Raw genomic sequence first — 23,069 nt, 5'->3', positions numbered from 1 at the left:
TCCAGCCCCCCACCCCCGCCCGTCTCAGGCAGGAACACAGAGAGGGGCAGTTTGGGGACTTGGATCTCTGCCCCCAGAGTCAAGAGCTTGGGACCTCCTTTTCCCCTCTGGAAAGCTGTGGGGGGGAGGTGGAGTCCAGACCTTTCAGGGATATGGGTAGGGCCACCAGATTTCACAAACAAAAATACAGGACACTCGAGCAACTTTGAGTTTCAGATAAACAACGAATAATGTTCTTTCACTATAAGTATATCCCATGTAATACAGTAAAATTTATTTGTTGTTTATCTGAAATTCAAATTTAATTAATGTCCTGTCCTGAGCTCCACCCCAGCCCTTTTCATTTTTTACTTTGAGTCAGTGTCTCATTAGGTTGCTAAATTGCTTGAACTGGAGATCTTCCTGCCTCTGCCTCCTGAGTGCTGGGATAGGTGTCCTGTCTTTTTCCTGGCCACCCTAGATGTGGATAAGGTGGCTGCTGGAAACCCAGGGGAAGCAACACTACCATGCCCTCCATTCTCCAGCCCCTCCTAGTACTCCACTGCCTGCCTGGTCCCTCCCCAGCCTGCCCAGCCTCCCACCACAGCTTCCCCTCACCTCTCTTCTCCCTCCCCCCGGAGGCCCTCTTCTCCCCTGGGCCTTGTCCGTGCAGGGGTCCAGCTCAGGTGGGGTGTGGAGGGGGTGTAAGTGTATGCCAGGAGCCCAGAATCGTGGGTGGCACTGGGAGAGGGTTGCAGCAGTCTCCAGACTGGGGCCCCCTGGGCAGGGAAGTTTAGGGTCTGATGCCAACAGCAAGGACAGGAGGCCAGAGGTGCGCCCCCCTCAGCTCACAGTCGTACTTGGCTGGGGAAATTGGAAGTTTCTGGTTTTAAGGGCCAAAAGGGGCCAAGAGATAATGAGAAACAGAGACAGGGTAAGAGAGGGAGATAGAGGCCAGGGAGAGATACGAGGTGCTGGAGGAGACCAGGAAAGCCCTGAAAAAGACTCCGAGACAGGGGGCGGGGTAGGACCAAGGCAGTGCAGGGAAATACAGGCAGACAGAAAACAAACTCTTCCACTGAGACTGACAGGATACTGCAGGGGAAATCAGACACACAAAATTGGGAGATCACTCGGGAGGCTGAGGCAGGAGGATCGTAGTGAGTTTAAGGCCAGCAGCCTACACTACATGAGACCCCGTCTCACCTCCTCCCATACTAATACTAATACTAATACTAATACTAATAATGATGATGATGATGTTGGGAGAAAGTAAATGCTCAGGGAGGTGGGGAGATCGGAGACTGGGCAAAAAGGGGAGATGGGGGGCCATCCGTATAACAGATGACATGACTGGGTCAGAGAAGCAGAGAATGAATCTAAGAAGTTGGTGTTTTTCGGGACCAAAGTCCCAGAGGGGACCCCGCCAAGCCTAAGAACTGGCCGCGCGCCTGAGATCCCGGCCCCAGGTTTGGCCCTCTCCCGCGGTCCCGCCCGCCTCCCAGGCAATGTTGCCCCCTGGCGGCCGGACTGGACCGCACCGCGCACCCCAGAGTCTCGGGAAGCCCGGCCGCGCCCGCTCGCCTGGTGGCGGACACGCCTTCGCGTCCACACACGTCCCCGGGGCTCAGGAGGAGGCTGGGGGACACATCTCAACAGTCTGAAGTCCACCTGGCCGCCCTACCTCCTTCCTGGGGTGACGCCGCTCCCCACACCCCCACTCCATGCACCCCGCCGCACTCCACCCCCCTGTCCCTCACCCTAGACTCGCAATGAGGAGGGGCTCCCAGCGGCCGGACCCCTCTGTCTGCGCCGCCCTCCGCCCCTTACGAGGCACAGCGCCCCGAAATCTGCAACTCGAAGGCAGTCAATTGGGGGCGTGGGCTGCAAGGAGTCACTCAGCAGTCTCAAGTTGAAGCCACAATTTAAAAACAATCGATCTCAAAAAGAAAAAATATAAAAATAAAAACAATCGATCTCTTGTACCTCCCAATTCCCAAAACCCCAAACAGACCTCCTCCCTGCCCGGCCCGGCCCTGCTCTTCCTCTACCTCCCCTCGCCTTCCTCTCCCCTCCCCCCTCTCCCCTCCCCCGCCCTGTCCAGCCCCACCCAGGTGTCCCGGCCCCGCCCTCGCCCCGGGAGAGGCCCACAGGTGGAGAGCGGTGGGAGGGGTCGCGGCCCGGCCTCCCCGCCGCCCTTCCCCGAGGAAGATCAGTAGACCCGGGGTCAGGATGTCGGACGCCAGGGTCCCGGGCCTCGGGCTTCCCGTGCTGCTCGGCCTGTTGTCGGGCCTGCTCTGGGCGAGCGCCCGGGAGGTAAGGCTGCTGCGCTTGGGGCCCTACCGGAGGGGCAGGTGCGCTCTCTGGAGCCCAGTCCTCACCTTCCATCCTGGGGTTTCCTCCTGACCTCGCGCAATTAGTAACTTACTTTCTCTTTCTGCGGAGGAGGTGGGGACCCTCCCTCTTGGGCCTCCCTCGCCTTGCGGGGTAGAGTCAAGGGGACCTGCCCGCGACAGCCCGTCTGATACCTGGGCCTGCCTCCTTGTGGGGACTTTGACCCGCCTGGCCTGCTTTCCAGCTCCGTCTCGATCTTGAGGTCTGAACGTCTGGGCCTGGCGACTCCCCAGCCCCGCTCCTCCAGCGCTGGGTGACCTTGGGGCAATCGCAGCTCTCTCTGGGACGGTTTCTTTGCTTGTGCTCTGCAGGAGGGGAGGCTCCAGGGCCTCTGCTGAGAGTCAGGACTGCATTCCAGCCTGCGTGACCTCTGACCTGCGGCCTGACCCCTCGGTTGTGACTTGGGGGACAGGGGTGGTTCTGGGAGAGAGGCCCGGTCTGAGGATGCCTGGACTGGGTTAGCTAGGGAGAGTGCTGGCCGCTTTCCACATCCTGGGGCGTCCAACACCTCCAGGGGATGGTGGCTGTCTCCACCATTCCGAGCAAGGAAGCTGCAGTCCCTGGCATCATCCGGCTTCTGAGACTCCACGTGAAGACGCCCCCTTCCCAAGTGGGACTAGTGTAGAAACCTGTTAATTATCCATCGCTACGGTTGGGGTCTAGAGGAAGAAGGAGGGTCAGGGATCTGAGAGGAGGGGTGCAGCTGCCTAGGGCCAGGACCCCTTTGTCTGTAGTCGCCCCTGTGTGCTGTGTGCTTTGGGAGGCTCACACCTCCAGCCTGCGAGGGCTAGGGGGACTCCCCTCTTGTCCCTGTCCCCCCTAAAAGGCAGAGCTTGTAAAAAGGTGCTGGGCCTGAGACTGAGCAAGTGGAAAAGGGGAATCACCCAACTGACTGTCCTTGATGCTCTTATCTTTACTGTTGTGATTAGCAAATGAAATGCTATTTTAGTTATTTCAAGGAAAAGATAAAGGGGACGGTTTTGGAGGGAGGGTACTGGGAGTTACACCCAGGGCCTACATCTGCAGCTCTTTTTATTTTGAGATAGGGTCCCTAAATTGCTCAGGCTGGGTTTGCGTTTGTGACCCTCCTGCCACCTCAGCCTCCCAGAGTGCTGGGATTACAACTGCCCTCCAGCGTGCTGGCTTGTCTTCCTATTCTTGAGCCCTGGTTGTTTGGCTCAAGTGGCTAAGGTGGGGTGACCAATAGCCCTGTCATTTCCCATGTCCCTGCACCTGTATCATTCCCTTCCTGGCTAGAAGCAGCCAGGATGAAATTGGACCTCGAACTCACAGCAATCCTCCTGCCTCAGCCTCTGGTGTGCTGGGATTGCAGGCATGCGCCACCACAGCCTGGACTGTTAGGTTTTCACCAGCTATCAAAACGGAAAGCTCCCAGCCTGCAAGGAGTTTACGTTCTACCAGGCAGGGCCAGGGATTCAGCTCAGTAGTTCTGCCACCTGCCTAGAAAGAACAAGGTCCCAAATTGGATCCCCAGTACCAAACAAACAAACAATACATTCTACCAGGCAGGCATTTAAGGATATAAACTACATAGACTGCTGGATGTTGATAGGAGCTGCAGAGAACAGTTAAACCGAAAGGGAAGGGGAGCTTGCAGACATGGTGTGACCAACACGGTTGGAGAGGAAGGTGCTTTACAGCCTTGCAGACACCTGAGAGAAAACACTTGGGCCATAAATGCCACAAACATTGTGTGCTTCTGGCTGGGTGCCCTGAATGCCCTGCAGAACTGGTACAGAAGAGAAAGAAAGGAGGGCTGAGACAGGAAGATCGAAAGTTCAGGGCCAGGCTGGACAACCTAGTGAGACCCTGTCTCAAAATAAATAAAAGGGGTTGGGATGCAGCTCAGTGGCAGAGCACCCGCTGAGCATGGGAGCATGACTGCGGTGTCCCGAGTGGGAGGCGCAGGGACCTGCAAAGTTGCTGATCCCTGGGCTGCAGCTGTCTTGGGCAAGAAATTGAATGGGTGGCTGGGAGCTTCCAGACTTGGGAAGGGGAACGCACTGGGGTGGTGGGAGGAGGGAGAGCCAGCCGAGGATCAGCTGGGCTCCAGTCATGGATTTGGGGACCTGGTGGATGGAGGCCGGCGGTCCTGGCTGTGCTACACCTGGGTGACCTTGGATGGAGTCCCCACCTTCAGGTTATGAGCCGAGACCTCTGCCTCTCCTTCCGCAGACTTCGCCCAAGTGTGCTCAGTTTGTGTAAGTCGGGGGTCATGGCTGAGACCTCCACTCGGGGTGGTGGGGGGCCTGGGTCGGGGGATGGGCACTCATCCACCTCCTCACCCCCCACCCCAGCAGAGGCCCTCCCATCTGCAGGCCCAGACCAGCTCCCCTGAGGGTCCCCAAGAGGGCAGTGGGCAGAAGTGTGTGCCGATGATGCTAACATATAAATAAATCCCTAGAAGCTGAGCACAGCAAGAAGTGGCTGGGGGGAGTCTCGTGCAGAGCAGCGAGTCTGTGGAGTTGGCTCCGGGTGACCTGGGCTCCCCTTTCCCTGCCCACCCCGAGCTCTGGGTACCATCAGGCGCTCCCTTCTCCTGCTCTGGGCTCCTGGCTCCCGGCATTGCCTCTTTCTCTGTCCGTTTGAGCCAAACGAGCCACATCAGAGCCACTGCAGCCCCCAGCCCCGCCTGCCCAGGGTGGTGGGTGGGGTGCTCGCGCCACCAAGTAACTTGGCACAAACGCCAAGCCCAGCTCCCGGGTCCCAGCCCGTGTCCTCCCCCTCTGGTGCCAGCAACCTTTCCTGCCCCTGTCCAGAACCTGTCCCCCAGGACTCAAATGCTGTGACGACAGATGCTGTCTGGAAGATGATTTGTTCAGTGGCCCCTTGAGGTGAGCCAGGGCCGGCTTCTCCAGGCACAGACCACGTGAGGGGTGGGGGGCGTCGTGTTGGGGCTGGGGGCCTGGGCACTCAGCGTGACATTGCTGTCCCTGCTGCAGGGCTTTCATTATCTGCGTCTCCATCATCCTGCCCATCCTGTGCTGTTGCGGGATCGTTAAACACTACTGCTTCAACTGCCATCACAGTAGGTTACAGCAGGGCCCCGCGAGACATCCCCAGGAGCCCCAAAACCCGGCCCACACTGCCCCCGAAGAGGAGGTCCAGGCAACCACTATCGAGCCCCCACCACCCTACAACGAGGTGAGTCTGCCCGTCCCAGTCCCTGCCGCCAGCAGCAGGGCACCCTCTCCTGGCGGGTAATGGGGTAGGGGGGCGGCACGGGGCCTGGTGGCCGGCGGGCCAGGCCCTGGGAGACCAGGTGTCCCCTTCCCTGCAGGTGGTTCTGAAGCCCACCCTGTCTCTGCCTCCCGTGGAGCCTCCACCTCCCTACAGCCTCTATCCTGAAGACAACGCTGGCACACAGAGGGGCATCGACAGCCCGGCCTCTGACCTGCCGCCTCCCCGGTGACACCCGGAGCAAGCCAGGGACAGCTGGGACTCCCATACTGGCCCGTGACACCCTGCCATGGCTCTTCCTGCCTGGATTTAACTTATTGCTTTTCCTAGCCCTGTTCCTCCCAGCCCCGTTTTGTCCTGGGCAGGAATGGAGCAACTGTGTCTGTCCTTCCTCCAAGTTAAAGGCCGCTGGGGAAAAGGTCTGGCTGCTGGAGGCACCTGCAGTGGTATGGGCTACTTGGCGGAGTAGAGCGGCCCTTCACTGAGGTGTTCAGCTAGCCCTGGGATATTATGGGGGCTTTCTCTACCCATGGAGGACTGACCAGGCAGTTCTGAGCCACCGTCCAACTCTACCTGAATGGAGAAACCCCGTTGTAACCTCCAGCACAAGTCTTCACTAAATCTTCACTGAGTGCTGCTGAGTCTGCCTCTGGTTGTGTGGGAGGTAAGGGCTGAGCTCAGGCTCTGCTGGTATGTGCGAAGTGGCACTGTGCCAAACTCACCCATGCTGACTGCTGTGAGAGGGTTGGCCACCTGCCCAGTGGGGACAGTCCATCTGTGTGCTAACACGCTAGAAATGGGCTGGAGTGGTGGTCTTGTGATACAGAGTTCAGACAACACACGACTGTTACACTATGTGTAACAGTCCCTTTCCTGTCCCTGGGATAAAGCACCTGACACTTGCCACTTGAAGGAGGAAAGGTTTATTTCACAGTTTCAGTGGGTTCAGTCCATGGTCGGCCGCTCCAGGGCAGAAACTGCATGGTAGACAGGCCTGGCCGAGAGGAGCTTCTCACCTCATGGTGGTCAGGAAGTAGAGAAGGGAGGAGCCGGGAACAAGAAGGCTGTGCATGCTTCCAGGTCACACCACAGCCACCTGCTTCTAACCAGAGCCACCCTCCCGACAGCAAGTCAGCTATGTACCCATCATCTGTGCTCCATGATCCAGTCCCCTTCCAGATACATGAACCTGGGGGACATTTAGATCTCCAGCCCCGCCTGGCTCATGGCCACTGCGGTCAGCACCACCTGCAGGAGTTAAACCCTCAGGAGGAACCTTGTCCTGGAGTAGGGAGATTCCTGGGGCTTAGGCCCCTGGGTCTCTGAGCTGGGGGCCTTGTCTGGGCCACAGAGAGGAAGAGTCCAGTGTCTGTGTCTCAGGCTCCAGCAGGACCTGATACAGATAGAACCAGAGGCTCCAGGAGGAGACTGAGCCATGAGTAGAAGTTTCCTGGTTTCCGAGTGGGTCAGAGGAGCAGAAGGGACGCATGTGGGGACTTGTGCCCGTGAGGTTGCCTGGCTGGCATTGCCCCCAAGGCAAGGACCCACTCTAATGGCTTTGAGGGCCTGACGTGGAAGGTGGCATAGGACCTCAGACTTCTCCCCTGCATGAGGAGGGGCTATCCTGAAGCAGCAGCATTAATTTTTTTCTTTCAACTATTTTTTTTTATTGGTACTTTCTTTTGGTACCGGGGATCAAACTCAGGACCTTGCGCTTGCAAGGCAGGCGGCAGCACCACTGAGCTAAATCCCCCGCACTTTTTTTTTTTATATACAGAGTCTCACTATGTGGTTCAGGCTAGCCTTGAACTCACTGTGTAGCCCAGGCTGGACTCAAACTCATGGTGAACCTCCTGCCTCACCCTCCCAAGTGCTAGGATTACAGGCGTGTACTACCAAGCCCGGCATATTGGTACATTTTAGATACTCACAATGATAACATTCGTCATAGGAAATTTGTATCCATACATGATATATCTTGCTTCTTCTCTATTTCCCATTCCTCTCCCCTCCCTTCAACTCACCTTATTTACAAAAGCTTTGTTTCCATTTTTTCCTTCTATTTTCACTTTTTTTTTTCTTGTCTCTTCTTTCCTTTCCCCCTCCCTCCCCCTTTGTTCCCCTTCCCATTTGAACATTTTCTTCCCATTTCCCAGCATCCATTACACATCTCGGTCCTTATTTCCACTTTTGGTTTCTCACACCAGAGAAACAATGCAGTATTTAACACGTGTGTCTGATTTATTTCACTTAAGAGTATGGTCTCAAGGTCCATCCATTTAGCTCTAAATGTCACAAATTTATCCTTCGTTGTGGCAGAGTAGTACTCCCTTGTAAAAAAAAAAAAAAAACCCACTTCTTGTTTATCTATTTCTTTATCCAGTTTATGGGCATTTAGGCTGTTTCCAGAATTTAGCTATTGCAAACTGTGCTGCTATAAACATGGATGTGCATATATTATTGTGGTAGGATGCTTTTAATTCTTTCAGGAAGATACTGAGGAGGAGGATAGCTGAGTCAAATGGAACCTCTAGTCCAAGTTTCTTGAGGAATCTGCACACTGATTTCCACAGTGGTTGCACCAGTCTACATGTTCATAACAGTGAGAAGGATTCCTTTTTTCCCTCCAGCCCCTCCAGCATGTTATTGGTTCCTTTCTTCATAATAGCCATTCTTTCTGGAGTCCGGTGGAATCTCAGTATTTTAATATGCATTTCTCGAATGACCAGTGATGCTGAAATTTTTTTCATGTATTTATTTGCTGTTTCTACTTCTCCTTTTTTTTTTTTTTTTTGGTACTGGGGATCGAACTTGGGACCTTGCGCTTGCAAGGCAGACGCCGGAACCACTGAGCTAAATCCCCAGCCCCATGTTTCTACTTCTTCATCTGAGAAATGTCTATTCCTGTCAGATGCCCATTTTTGGATTAGGTCTTTAAATTTGGGAGGTCTGATTTTTTTTGAGTTCTTTATATATTCTAGATATTAGTCCTTTGTCTGAGGAACAGCTGGAAAAAATTTTTCCCATACTGTGGGCTGTTTCTTCACTCTGTTGGTGATTTCTTTTGCTGTGGAAAAGCTTTTTAATAAGATGAGATCCCAATTGGTGATTCTCTGTAATACTTCCTATGTGATCAGGGTTTTGTTCATAAAGTCTTTGCCTACACCAATGCTTCAGGAGGTCTACCTAGCCTATTTCCAGAAAATTTAATGTTCCTGTTTTAATATTTAGATCTTTGATCCACCTCTATTTTAGTTTAGTGATGATGAAAGACATGGGTCTTGTTTCAGTCTTCAATATATGGAAAGCCATTTTTCAGCGCTATTTATTAAACAGGCTATCCTTCTTCTAGGGAAGGTTTTTTGAAGTTGTTTCTGCATCTTCTAATCTGTTTCATTGATCTTCAGGTCTGTTTTTTTTGCCAATACCATGCTGTTTTTATCACAGTAGCTTTGTAATATAATTTCAAGTCAGGGATTCTGATGCCCCATGCCTTGCCTTTGTTGCCAAGAATTGCTTTTGCTAGTCTAGGTCTCTTCTGGTTCCAAATGAATTTTAGGACTGTTTTCTCTAATTCTGTGAGATATGCTATTGGTTTTTATTTTTGGGGTTTTGTTTTGTTTTTTAGACAAGGTCTTGCTATGTCCCTCAGACTGGCCTTGAACTCACTATGTTGCCCATGCGATCCTCTTTCCTCAGCCTCCGAGTGCTGGGATTATAGCCCTGTGCCACCATGCTCAGCTGTGCTATTGGTATTTTGATTGGGACTGCAATAAATCTGTATAACACTTTTGGAAGTGTGGCCATTTTCACTATATTGGTTCTGCCTATCCAAGAACAAGGGATATCTTCCCATTTCCTAATATCCTCTTTAATCTCCTTTTTCAGAGTACTGTAGTTTTCAATGTAAGGGTCTTTTACTTCCTTCATTAGATTGATTCCTAGGTTTTTTGTTTTTTGTTTTTGTTTTTTTGGATGTTATTGTGATAAGTGTTGTTTCCCTAATTTCTCTCTCAGTGAGTTTGTTATTTGTGTACAGGAAGGCTATTGATTTTTGAGTGTTGAGTTTGTATTCAGCTATGCTACTGAATTTGGTTATTAAATCTAGAAATCTTTTGATGGGAGTTTTTAGGGTCATCTATGTAGAAGATCATGTCATCCACAAATAATGATAATTTAATTTCTTCCTTTACTATCCTTATTACTTGGATTTCTTTCTCTTGTCTAATTTCTCTGGCTAATGTTTCTAGAACTGTATTAAATAGGAGGGGTGATAGTGGACATCCTTGTCTTGTTCTTGATTTTAGAGTGAAAGCTTTCAGTTTTTGTCCATTTAGTATGATGGTGGCTGTTGGTTTGTCATAAATGGCTTTTATCAGAGTGAGATAAAGACCATCTGTTCCAATTTTCTGTTGGATTTTTATCATGCATGGGTGTTGGATTGTCAAATGCTTTTTCTGCATCTATTGAGATGAATCATATGGTTTTTGTCCTTGGCTCTGTTAATACGGTGTATTACATTTGTTAATTTTATTTAATCTTGCAAAGAAACAACTCTTTGTTTTTTGTTGTTGTGACTGTTTTTTCTCCCTGCTCATGGGGGTCGAACTCAGGACCTTGTGCTGAATCAGGACCACTGAGCTAAATCCTCAGCCCAAGAACCAATTCTTTGATTGATTGATTCTTTGTATTGTTTTCTTAGTCTCCATCGCATTAATTTCTTTTTTTAAAATGTCTGCTCTGATCTTTATAATTTCCTCCCTCATATGAGCCTTGAGCTTGAGTTGCTCTTCTTTTTCTAGAAGATTGAGGTTCAATATTAGGTTGTTTATTTGAGCTCATTCTGTTTTTCTGATATGGGAATTCACTGCTATAAATTTCCCTCATAGGACTGCTTTCATTGTGTCCCATAAGTTCCGGTATGTTGTATTGGTTTTATCATTTAATTGTAGAAACTGTCTAATTTCTTCTTTAATTTCATCTGGGACTCATTGGTTGTTCAGGAGGGTATTATTTAATTTCCATGTGTTTATAAAGTTCTTGTGGTTTCTTTTGCCATTGATTTCCAATTTCAATGCATTATGGTCTGATAATATACATGGGACAATTTCACCTCCTTTGCATTTACTTAAGCATGTTCTATGAGCTAGTATGTGGTCTATTCTGGAGAATTTCCGTGTGCAGCTGAGAAGAATGTGTATTCTGATGTTGTAGAGAGAAACCCCATGTAGACATCTACTAAGTCCATTTGTTCAAAAGCTTGGTTCAATTTTGGTACTCATTTGTTGATTTTTCTGTCTAGTTGATCTGTCTGTTTGTCACAGTGGGGTATTGAGGTCCTCTATTACAACTGTATTAGTGCTTATTTGATTTTCCATGTCTGTTAATATTTGTCTTATATAGCTGGATGTGCTAGTATTTGGTGCATATATATTTATGATTTTATCTCTTCTTGGATTGTTCCCTTTACAAGGTTGTAGTGACCTTCTTTGCCTCTCTTAATCAGTCTTGGCATGAAATTCACTTTGTCTGCAAATAGACTACCCATGCTTTTTTTTTTTTTAACCCATGGGTTTTTTTCAAGTTCCTGTCATATGGAGTATTGTTTTCCATCATTTGTCTTTCAGTTTATGAATTTCTTTTTTTAATTAAATGTGTTTCTTATATGCAGGATATTTTTATTTTATTTTATTTTATTTTGGTACCAGGGATTGAACTTGGGACCTTACACTTGCTAGGCAGACACCAGAACCACTGAGCTAAATCCCTGGCCCCTGCAGGGTATTTTCAGATCTTGCTTCTTCTTTTTTTTTTTTTTTTTTTTTGGTACCAGGGGTCAAACTCAGGACCTTGCACTTGCGAGGCAGGCAGCAGCACCACTGAGCTAAATCTCCGGCCCTGGATCTTGCTTCTTGATCCATTCTGTCAGTCTGTTTCTTTTGATTGGTGAATTAAGACCATTTAATTGATGGTTATAACTGATATGTATTGATTTATCTTTGTCATGTTATTTTCCTGTCCCCCCCCCCCGCATTTAATCACTTTCCCTGCTTAGTGGACTCATTCTGTTAGAGTTTATGGAGTTATAGTCCTCACTATCTCTTTGTGGCATGTCCTTCAGAACATTTTGGATTCTGTTGTGGTGGTCATGAATTTCTTCAAGTTTTCTCTCCCCCGCCCCCGGTACCAGAAATTGAATTCAGAACCTTGTGCTTGCCAGGCAGGTGCAGTGTCACTGAGCTACATCCCCTGCTCTCTTAAAGTGTTCTTTGTCATGGAAGTATCTTATTTCTTCATCAATTTTGAAAGATAGTTTTGCAGGGTACAGAAATCTGGGTTGGAGGTTGTTTTCTTTTAGGACTTGAAATACTTCACTCCTAGCTCTCCTTGACTTGAGGATTTGTGTTGAGAAGTCTGCTGTGATTCTGATGGGCTTTCCTTTAGAGGTGATTTGTTTCTTTTCTCTAACACCTTTTAATATTCTGCTCTTGTGTTGAATTTCTGGAATCTTGACTATTTTATGCTTTGATGTAGATTTTTCTTCATCATGGCTAATCGGAGTTCTATATGCCTCAATTATCTGGTCAAATTCTTTTTCCATGCTTGGGAAGTTTTCTGCCATTACTTCTGTGAACAGGTTTTGTTGTTGGTGCTGGTTTTTTATTTGTTTGTTTTTGTTTTTTAAGACAGGGTCTCACTATGTACTTCAGCTGGCTTTGAACTCACTATGTATGTAGCTCAGGCTGGCCTCAAACTCAAGGCGATCCTCCTGCCTCCCAAGTGCTGGGATTACAAGGTGTGTAACACCATGCCTGATTTGTGAGCAGGCTTTTTATGTCATTTGCACTATCTCTTGCTTTTTTATGGACTCCAGTCAATCTTGTTATTCATCTTTGCACCATCTAGCAGCTATTGCATTGATTTTTCATGGTTCCTTCCTATTTTTTAAGAAATCTTGGGCTGGGAATGTAGCTCAGCAGCACAGAGTCTGCCTGGCAAGTGCAAGGCCCTGAGTTCAATTCCCAATACCTAAAAAAAAAGAGAGAAATTCATGATCACTAACTGCAATCCTATCTTCTATATCTGATATTCTGTCCTCACATTGCCTCATGGTGCTGCATGTACTTTCAATGGAAATTTGAATCTCCTGGATATTTGTTTGAATCTCTTTCATGGATTCTATTTCTTTCCCATGTTGGATGTTCATGGATTCTATCATTTTCCTAAACTCCTCTATTTTTTTTTATCTGCACCTGCTCTAGAATCACTAATTATGTCTCTCATTATGGTCACTATCTTTGTAGTTATCTGAGAAACTATTTCTGCTTTGCGTTTTCTAGAGTCTAATTCATCTGCTTTGTTACTTCCGCTGTTACCACTTCAGAGAGTCCAGGTGGGAGGCTTTTGAATTATTCCACTTCATTACTCTCTGGGTTTGTCTTTGGTGAGTGAAAGTCTGGGGTTGCATCTTGCTTAAGAGTCTTCTTATTTTTCTAATTTTTTTTTTGTTTTGTTTAATTACTGGGGGTAAAGAGAGAAGGAAGAAATAAAAACAAGAACAAAACAGAACAACAACAAAAACCTAAAAACAATGTTCACACTCATATAAAAACAAGAACAAACAAGGGCCGGGGATTTAGCTCAGTGGTTTTGCCACCCGCTGCGCAAGTACAAGAACCCCAGTTCAATCCCTGGTACCAAAAAAAAAAAAAGAGAGAGAGAAAACAAGAACAAACAATCCACAAAAACTAAAACAAAATGAAAAAGAAAATAAGAGCCAGGCATGATGGCACATGGGAGCCCGAGGCAGGAGAATTGCCGTGAGGCCAGCCTGAACTACAAAGTGAGACGCTGTCTCAAAAAACAAAACAAAAAGAAAATAAGAAAAAAAAAAGTCCACATCAGGGTGTGTCTCTGCTGTCACTGGTAGACAGAGTGGGCAGACAGAGCCCAGATCCATGTTGATTAATCCCAGCAAACCAGCTGTAGATTTACAGCAGAGTAGTGGATAATCCCAGCAAACTTGTCCTTTAGTTCCACTGAAGTTCATGCTGTTTTCTGGCTGTGAGGCTGGAACCCAATTTGTTCAGCCTGCAACACCCTGTGCACCTCTTGCTGGCTTGAACTTGGCTCCCTGCCAGCTTGAACTTGGTTCCTTGACCTCCTGCTAATTTGAACTTGGTTCTGCCTCACCCTGACACTGGGAGCTGCTAGATGAAGCTGGCCCACAGGTGCTCTGAGTTCTGATCTCAGCTGGCCCCTCTCCAAGATGGCAACTGATCAATTGCCCTCTCCTGGGGGACATCTGAACCCAAATACTCACCAGCCACTGCCGTCCTCTGCATCCACTGCTCTTCCACTAGTGTGTTTCTCTGGTTGCCAGCAGTCACCATGCTTCTGCAGGTTCAAACTCCCCCTCTCAAGTGAGTCAGGGCTCAGGGAGAAAGCACTGCTTTCCAGTGTTGAGGTCTCTCTTCGCTCTCCCTGTGGGCTTCAATTCTTGCTTCAGATCTTTGCTGGGTCCTAGGGACCCACTTTTCTCCTCTTCCTCACATTGCTGTATTCTAGCATCTGGGCACCAAATCTCAGAGTGTAGCATCATTTATTGTCCCCAAGAGAAAATAAGTGGCAGAAGAGTAGTCTCAGTTTGTAAATATATACTCCATCATTCCACTTTTAATTTTACATACTTATGTTTTCTTTCAAAATATAGAGATAAGGGCCGGGGATTTAGCTCAGTGGTTCTGCTGCCTGCCTCAAAATCAGAAGGTCCTGAGTTCAATCCCTGGTACAAAAAAAAAAAAGAAAAGAAATATAGAGATAAGATCTAAATGGATATGAATCAAACAATGCTCATTACACAGAACAGTTTGGCACCAGGGAATGAGATGGGGGGCCCACTTGTAAGGGCAGCTTTTAAAATTTTTTTTTGAGGGCCGAGGATTTAGCTCAGTGGTTCTGTCGCCTGCCTTGAAAGCGCAAGGACCCGAGTTCAATCCCTGGTACCAAAAAAAAAAAAAAAAAATTTTTTTGAAACTGGCTCTCACGGTGTAGTCCAGGCTGGCCTTGAACTCGCTTCGATTTTCCTGCCTCAGCCTCTTAAGCGCTGGGATTACAGGCATGTGCCATCATGCTCAGCTGGTAAGGGCCGCTTTTAATTTTTTGTGTTTTTTTGCTTTTTGTTTGTTTGTTATTTTATAGGCAGTCTCTCTGTATAGCCGAAGCTGGCCTTGAACTCCCTATGTGGCCCAAGATGGCCTCAAACTTGTGATCTTCCTGTTTCAGCCTCCCAAGCGGAGCTTTTGATTTTTTTTTTTTTTAGTACTGGGGATCGAACTTGGATCCTTGCGCTTGCGAGGCAGGCTGTGGAACCACTGAGCTAAATCCCCAGCCCTTGGAGCTTTTGATTTTATGGGCTTTGCCATTTTTTTTTTCAATGAGTAAGTGTTGCTTTTGCCACTTTGAGAGATTTATTTACTGGGATTTGCTTATACTAGCTTTAGAAGTTTATGAAGATTTATCTTGTGAACTTTGATGGATGGCAATTGGTCATTTTCAGCCCTATTGGGAAGGAAGAGGCTACAAGGACCTAGATATGTACAATGCACATGACATGTGTGTGGCGAAGGGGTTAGGCCAGTGATGGGCTCACTTGAGAAGCCAGGACACCTGCCAGACATGTGAGGAACATGTGAAGCTGTGGGCCAGGCCTGTGCAGGGCTTGGGATGGGCACTGGGTACCGACAGAACTGGAGAAACTGAGAGGTGCTGGCTGGCTGGGGGAGTGGGGGAGAGTTTCCCAGGGAGAGAGGTTGGTTAAGCAGTTCAAACCCAGTGGGTGTTGGGCGGGGGATTTAGCTCAGTGGTTCTGGCGCCTGCCTCAAAAGCCCAAGGTCCCGAGTTTGATCCCCAGTACCAAAAAAAAAAAAAAAAAAAGATGGAAGAGAGGACAGGAGGGAGGGAGGAAAAATGAGTACACAATGGAATGAGCCAATGAATGAGCTCTCCCCCTGGTGTTTGTAGCAAATGGCGCCGCCTCATGGGGCTGCAGATGGACCTCCTATCCCACGGGCTTCCCAAGTAATGGAGAGCACAGGAAAGACGAGGGGGGCTCCAGGGACAGGGGGGCGGGGGGGAGGGGGGAGGGGGGAGGGGGAGGGGTTGGTGACAGCAGCTGGGATCTTCCCCTCCAGCTGGGATTCAGATTCAGAGCTCCAGCTTCCAACACTACTTCCTGTGGGGGCCACTTCCAGACCTCATTTTCTCTACTGGCATAGTAAAGAGGTGGGCTAGAACTCTCGGTCTCTGAGCTGGGGAGCGCTGAGAGGATCCCGGAAGACTGCTGAACTTCAAGAGCCTTTCCAGTCCCCGCTACACCCTGATAACATCACACACACCCTGGCTGTGACCTCCCCACTGCACTGCTCTGCCACACCCACCCCAAGACCTCTGCACGCCCTCATCCACCTCCTTGAGCCTTTGTGACAATCACTGCCCCAAGCGCAGTGCCTCAGCCCTGTCCTCTGCCCCATTAGCCTCACCTGGTGAAGCTGCAGACCCAGGTTGGATCTGTTTGTCGAGAAGCAGCACAGCCCTGTGGCTGGACTCGAGTCTCCAGTGGGGCCTCCTCTGGCCACATCGCCAAGGCCCACATCAGCCACCGCAGTGGAAGCCACAGACCCATCCTCCAGCCTCACCTCTCACGGGCATCTCACCTGCTGGCCACTGTCCCTGATAAGCTTCCTGTCCAGCCTCTCTGCTGCTCTTGCCCTGGCTTCCTCCCAGTGCTGGCCTCTCCTTCATCCCTCCTCTCCACCACCTCTGAGCCATGGGTGACCCGGCTGTGTCTCTGACCCTTGCACTGATCTCCACTCGCACCCACTCGTGGCTGGCATCCAGTGCTGTGGCTTCACAGAGACCCCAAATCTCTACCTCAGGCCTCCTCATAGATTGACCCACCCAGCCCCCTCTTCCCCTCTCCCATCCAGTCCTTCCGGTGTCAGCCCTCTCCTCCCCACATCCTGACTGGTTAATCTCCATCATCCATGTCACCTTGACTGACATCAGAGATGCACATTTCTGGGTGTGTCGAGGGCCATGGTCTTAGGGACTTTTGTCACTGCCTCTTCCTCTCCAGCTCTTTCACCCCTCTGCTTCCAGCTACCAGGAGGTGAGCAGCTTCACCTGCCATGCTCCTCCACCTCCATGCTCTGCCTGGTAGCCAGGCACCAGGGACTGAAGCCTTTGAAACCGTGAGCCTAAGTAAACTCTTCCCCTTCCCCCATGAGTGCCGGATGTTTAGTTCCAGCGACAGGAAGCTCACTGATGGCCACCATAGACACGTGAGGCCACCTACCAGACAGACAGACCTAACCCCAAGGCGTTACTGGGCTCTGATTTCTTGCTGCCTCTCCCCAGCCTGCCCGCCCCACCTCCAAGACAGACCCCTGTCCACCTTTTGTCATTTCATGGTCACAGTCAACACCAAGCCACCCACCTCTAGCCATCTCTGTCCCAGCAAACCCCCAGTGGGTTTCCACCTTCACTCTGGTCTCTGTGTCACCCTGGCCCTGCAGCTCACCCATGGAAATGTGCTCAGGGAGCTCTTTTGATCTTATTTTTTGAGACAAGGTCTTACAACACGGTGGAGGCTGGCCTTGAACTCGTAGCGATGCAGCAGCCACAGCCTCCCAAAGTGCTGGGACTAAAGGTGTGTGCCACTGCACCCAACTTCTCCCTTCGTACTGCATCCCTGAGTCGACATCCTGCCTTGACTGTCCTAGGCCTTAGCCTGGCTCAGGGGCTTCGATGCCTTTTTGGCTTGAGACCACACATGCACCCACATGCACACACATGCTTGTGCGCGCACACACACACACACACACACACTTCTTCCTTGCCCCCTCGGGCCTTCATGGGGCTGCCATTTTTCATCACCTAGGCTTCAGGTCAGCTGTCACCTCCTATAGGAAGCCCCCCCTGACCACCCCACAGACAGCAGCACCTCTGACAGCACCGTGTGCCTGTTCCTACGGGTTTCTGGTCCATGCCCTCTCTGGACCATGCTCCCTCGGGCATCACGCTGCTGACTGGCTGGCCCCTGTGGCCTCAAAAGAAAAGCCCAAAAGGTCCTGCAAAACAAATCCCCAGGAAAGGAGCCTGCAGGCCCAACAAACATCCCGAACCATCCTTCAAATGCCAGGCCCTCAGTCCAAAAGGAATTTCTTTGCTCTTTCCTTCTCTCTCCCTTTCTCCTCCTTCCTCCTTCCTTTTTGAGTAAACACTTAGTGCTGTCCCAGGGCCAGGGAAGGGGGCACAGCAAATACCCCGCATCCACCCAACAGCCCCACGCGTGGGCCTGTGGCTCATGTGAGCTTCTAGAGACACACAGGGGCGAGGGGGTTTAGGAGACGCCTCCTTGCTTCAAAATCCCCCAGATTCTTAACACAGGGCCCAGCAACAAACAACTGTAAGTTGGGTGGCGTAAAACAACAGAAATTTCCTCTCTTCTAGCACTGGAGGCTTGCAGGCTGGCTGTTTGCTTCCTTCTGGAAGCTGTGGGGGAGAATCCATTCCATGCTCTGTCCTGGCTTCTGGTGGCTGCCAGATGGTGGACACCTGGGATTCCTGCACTTGGGAGGCTGAGGCAGGAGGATCACCTTGAGTTTGAGGCCAGCCTGGGCTACATAGTGAGCTCATGGCTAACATGAACTGCATAATGAGACCCTGTCTCAAAACACAAAAATCAAACTAACAAAATCCTGCTAGCTGCTGGTGGCTGCTGGCAATGCTCGGTGTCCCTTGGCTTGGCGGTTGCCCTCCAATCCCTGACTTCAGCTGCACATAGCCTCTTCCTCCTGTTTGTGTGGGTTCTGCTTTTCTGTCTGGAAAGGACACTGCACCAGATGTAGGGCTGGTCCTAAGCCAGCACAATCCCATCTTGAGCCTCTCATACATCCACAGACTCTTATCCCAAACGAGCTCGCCCTCCAGGTTCCTGGTGGACATTCCCTCCAGGAAACACAATTCAGCTCAGACAGAGGGTACATCCCAGACAATCGCACCACAAAGGGACCCCAGAGATCATCTGCAGCAGCACCTCTCAGAGTATCTTCCCAAAATGCTCGTTCTAGAATATATTTTTGCTGGGCGTGATGGTGCATGCCTATCGGTCCAGCACTCGGGAAGCTGAGGCAGGAGGATTGCTGTGAGTTTGTGGCCAGCCTGAACTACATAGTGAGAGAGACCTTGTCTCAAAAAACCAAAATGAATGAATAAAAATAGCATACATATTTTGAAAGGAGCAAGAGTAGCATTCTGTGTTCAAATTTGGGAAATGTGGCACAAACATCTCATGCTAGAAGACTCACAATTCCCCCAAGTACATAAAGGGCTGAGAATTCACAACAAAGCAGCCACCTTATCATTATTTGAAACAGAATTTCCTGATTTTATTTCACCATAGAACCTCATTTCCCTTCTCAGAATCCCTGTGGAATTCTGAGATCACACCATCCCATGGGAATGTGGGAGAAAGGTTGATGCAGTCCAACTTTGTCTTACAGACAAGAGCCCAGGAAAGAAATGTGACTTCCTTGTGACAAGGCCCCAGGTACCACTAAATAAATAAATAAACAAACAAATAAATAAATAACTTTGTAAAAAGCTCAGTGTCCTCAAAATGACAGAGATGGAGACACATTAATATTGATGTAGGAGAGGAGAGATCTGTAGAGGTGGAACAGTTTCATTTTTGTTTTTCAGTATTAGAGATTAAACCCTAAGCCTTAGCTGGGCATGGTGATGCACATCTGTAATCCACACCCTGGGCAGGCTGAGGCAGGAGGATCACTTCGAGTTCAAGGACAGCTTGGACTACATAGTGAGACCTTGTCTCAAAAAATCAAAAAAAAAATGGGACCGGGGATTTAGCTCAGTGGTCCTGCCGCCGCCTGCCTCGAAAGCACAAGGTCCTGAGTTCGATCCCTGGCACATAGTAGGTTCAAAGACAGCCTGAATTACAGAGCAAGACCCTTACTCAAAAAACAAAACAAGCAAAAAACCCTGAGCCTTTGCACTGAGCTATATTCCCAGCTCTTTTTAATTTTTGAGACAAGGGCTAGGGATTTAGCTCAGTGGCACCGTATCTGCCTTGCAAGTGCAAGATTCTGAGTTCAGGCTCTCTGCTCCTGCTCGCCCACGACTTCGCCCCTTCCTGTGCAGCGCCCGCCGTGACCTGAGATGATGGTGAAGGTTGGAGTGAACAGATTTGGCTGCATTGGCCGCCTGGTCACCAGGGCTGCTTTCAACTCTGGCAAGGTGGATATTGTGGCCATCAATGACCCGTTCATTGACCTCAACTACATGGTCTACGTGTTCCAGTATGGCTCCACCCACAGCAAGTTCCAGGGCACCATGAAGGCGGAGAAGGGGAAGCCCGTCATCATCCGCAAGGCCATCTCCATCTTCCAGGAGCGAGATCCTGCCAACATCAAGTGGGGCGGTGCTGGCGCCGAGTACGTGGTGGAGTCCACTGGCATGTTCACCACCATGGAGAAGGCCGGGGCTCACCTGAAGGGTGGAGCCAAAAGGGTCATCATGTCCACCCCATCAGCGATGCCTCCATGTTTGTGATGGGCGTGAACCACGAGAAGTAGGACAACTCCCTCAAGATTGTCAGCAATGCTTCCTGCACCACCAATGACAACTTGACAACTTCGGCATCATGGAGGGGCTCATGACCATGGTCCACGCCATCACCGCCGCCCAGAAGACAGTGACAGCCCCTCGGGGAAGCAGTGGAATGACAGCCGAGGGGCTGCCCAGAACATCATCCCCACATCCACCGGTGCAGCCAAGGCCGTGGGCGAGGTCATCCCGGAGCTGAGTGGGAAGCTCACCGGCATGGCCTTCCGCGTGCCCAAGCCCAGCGTGTCAGTGACGGACCTGACCTGCCGCCCAGAGAAAGCAGCCAAATACGACGACATCAAGAAGGTGGTGAAGCAGGCGTCAGAGGGCCCCCTGAAGGGCATCCTGGGCTACACCGAGGACCAGGTTGTCTCCTGCGACTTCAACAGTGATGCCCACTCTTCCACCTTTGATGCTGGGGCTGGCATCACCCTCAACGACCACTTTGTCAAGCTCATTTCCTGGTACGACAATGAATTTGGCTACAGCAACTGGGTGGTGGACCTCATGGTTCACATGGCCTCCAAGGAGTGAGCACCCCAACCACTGCCCCAGCAAGGCGGGCGGGGGGGAGGCCTCGCTGCCGAGTCCCCACCCCACTCAGCCAACCCCAGCACGCTGAGAATCTCCCCACAGCTTCTATCCCAGGCCCCAGGAGGCCCAGAGAGCCCGGCTTATCACAACATCAATAAAGCCTGCTGCATGCCCCCCCCCAAAAAAGATTCTGAGTTCAATTCCCAGCACCCAGAAAAAAAAAAAAAGACTCTCTGACAAGATAAATTTGGAGACAGAGTCTTTCTGTGTTCCTAGGAAGGGCTCGAGCTTGCAATCCTCCTGTTTTAACCACCCAGACTTCTGAGATTACAGGTTTGTGCCACCACCCCCAGTTAGTTTGAATCTTAATTCTGTCGTAGGTACACAAATTTACACATGAGTTAAAATGACATAGAAGGATACACACACTGCCCATGTCAATTTCCTGGTTTTGAAACTATATAAAGACATAATCATCTGGAGCCATAAAAGGTATAGCCCTTGGGGAAAATGGACAAAATGAACTTAGGACTTCTTTGTCCCATCTTCATAACTTCCCGGGCTCTATATTAATTTTTTTGTTTTTTTGAGACAGAGTATCACTATGTAGCCCAGGCTGGCTTTGAACTCGCAGTGATCCTCCTGCCTCAGCCTCCTAAGTACTGAGATCATAAGCATGTACCACCATGCCTGGCCTCTATATTGACTTCAAATTTTGAAAATATTTTTTCTAAACATTTTAAAAAATCAGTTTTCTGCTTCCAGGTTCATTAGGTCATGTGTAGGGTTGTGCTGTTAGTGTTCAATAAAAGCCATCGTTTATGGCTTTTTATAAGTTGGAGCTGTTTATACTGCAGTCCTTTGGGAGTGGAGGACAGGAATTTGCAGACCTTCCTGCCATGGTGAAGGGAAAAGACAGGTTCCCTGTTGCTGAGTCGCCCTGGCTCACATCACAGGTCACGGGGACAGGAGGAGGACTCAGCCTCAGGGATGACAGACACTTTCTCTGCCACCTAGCAGGACCACCGTGGGGCAGGGTTATATTTTAATTTTATCCGTTTGAGAAAATTCAACTGTGGTAGCTGATATTTGGCCAACGACTCAACATTTGCTTGTGTTTCCTGCCACCATCGTCATGGAATGAAAGATGTCAAGGACTTTGATCCAAGTCTCAAGGAGACAATTTTGGCTTGGTTTTTGTTTGTTTGTCTTGTTTTTTTGAGACAAGTTCTCGCTATAGACCTACCCCAGGCTCGGTTCAAATTGCAGTCCTCCTGCCTCAGCTTCCTGAATGCTGGGATCACAGGTGTGCACCACCACGAGCGGCTCCAGTTGCAAGTTTTAACACAGCAGTAGCAGAACTTTCACCTGCAACCCGACTGGGAGCCTGACACATTGCTCACACAGTTGCGTACGCCCAGACCACTGGCTTTCTGGAGGTTCACTTGTACATGCCGGGACTTAGGACAGCCACTCTGCACGATGCGCTTTGGCATCTCTGGCCACAGCTGACTGGTTCAGATCCAGTATGACCAGTCCAGCCAACTCCAGGCTGCCAGGCAACTGAGCTGGGGGGTGGAGCCCCGGAGCAGCGGTGGCCCTGTTGGCCATTACATGGAGACAGTGGCTTTGGGAGGACGAAGCTGGCACTCAGAGGAAGGGGAAGCCAGTGTTATAGACAGCGCACATGAATCCACTTGTCAAAAATAGGCTTTTTGTGAAAAAGAAAAGTTTATTCCAGTGAACAGGGACTAAAATCAGGGGGTTCTAGCAGCTGGCTGGGAAAAGGAAAAGCTGAGTCTATGATATCCGAGTGTGGATGGGCTGACATCTGGATAGAGAGATACCAGCAGCTGGCTCGGGGAGATTTCACCCTCGAGTGGACGGGCTAACACCAGGAGAGAGATATCAGCAGCTAACTGGGAAAGGAATTAGGCTTATATAGGTATTGAAGGGGCTAAGGAATTTGGGGTGAAAGGTTTGTGATTGAATCCAAGGGCGGTCTGCACACGTGTGTAGACAATCACTGGACTTCTCCGCACCAGGGGGGTTGTATACCCCGCTTTGAGTCCATTCGCCCTATTGACTGAGAAGCTGCTGTTGTTTGCTGAAAGCAGCCTGTTTGCTTTGTCCTGTTTGTTTGTGAAGGATTCACTTAGGTCAGGCATGACAGCCGGGGACAGAGAGAAAGTCCCCATGGCTTCCCACCTCCTGCCTACCTTCCCAGGCCTCCATCCTCTCAGGGCGTGGCCGTCAATCCGGATAAATCAACT

General features: G+C 49.9%; 1 protein-coding gene and 2 pseudogenes across 1 annotated transcript; all 3 read left to right on the top strand.

Moving 5' to 3' along the window:
- The first annotated feature begins 2,114 nt into the window (after positions 1-2,114).
- Tmem92 (transmembrane protein 92) lies at positions 2,115-6,221 on the top strand. The gene is made up of 5 exons (XM_004859866.3): positions 2,115-2,295; positions 4,570-4,595; positions 5,154-5,228; positions 5,337-5,538; positions 5,675-6,221. The coding sequence occupies exons 1-5, from the start codon at positions 2,212-2,214 to the stop codon at positions 5,804-5,806; spliced, it is 519 nt and encodes a 172-aa protein (XP_004859923.2). The 5' UTR covers positions 2,115-2,211; the 3' UTR covers positions 5,807-6,221.
- A 13,597-nt stretch (positions 6,222-19,818) lies between these two features.
- LOC101703533 (glyceraldehyde-3-phosphate dehydrogenase pseudogene) lies at positions 19,819-20,208 on the top strand (annotated as a pseudogene).
- Positions 20,209-20,463: 255 nt separating this feature from the next.
- Positions 20,464-20,796, top strand: LOC147821025 (glyceraldehyde-3-phosphate dehydrogenase pseudogene; annotated as a pseudogene).
- The last annotated feature ends 2,273 nt before the right edge of the window (positions 20,797-23,069 follow it).

This window comes from Heterocephalus glaber, unplaced genomic scaffold (genome assembly GCF_053883595.1).
Source record: "Heterocephalus glaber isolate CG9 unplaced genomic scaffold, H.glaber_assembly_v1.0 deba00001773, whole genome shotgun sequence".
In the NCBI taxonomy this organism is placed as follows: Eukaryota; Metazoa; Chordata; class Mammalia; order Rodentia; family Bathyergidae; genus Heterocephalus; species Heterocephalus glaber.
Note: the sequence above shows the minus strand (reverse complement) of the source record. Positions and strands in the feature narration are given on the sequence as shown.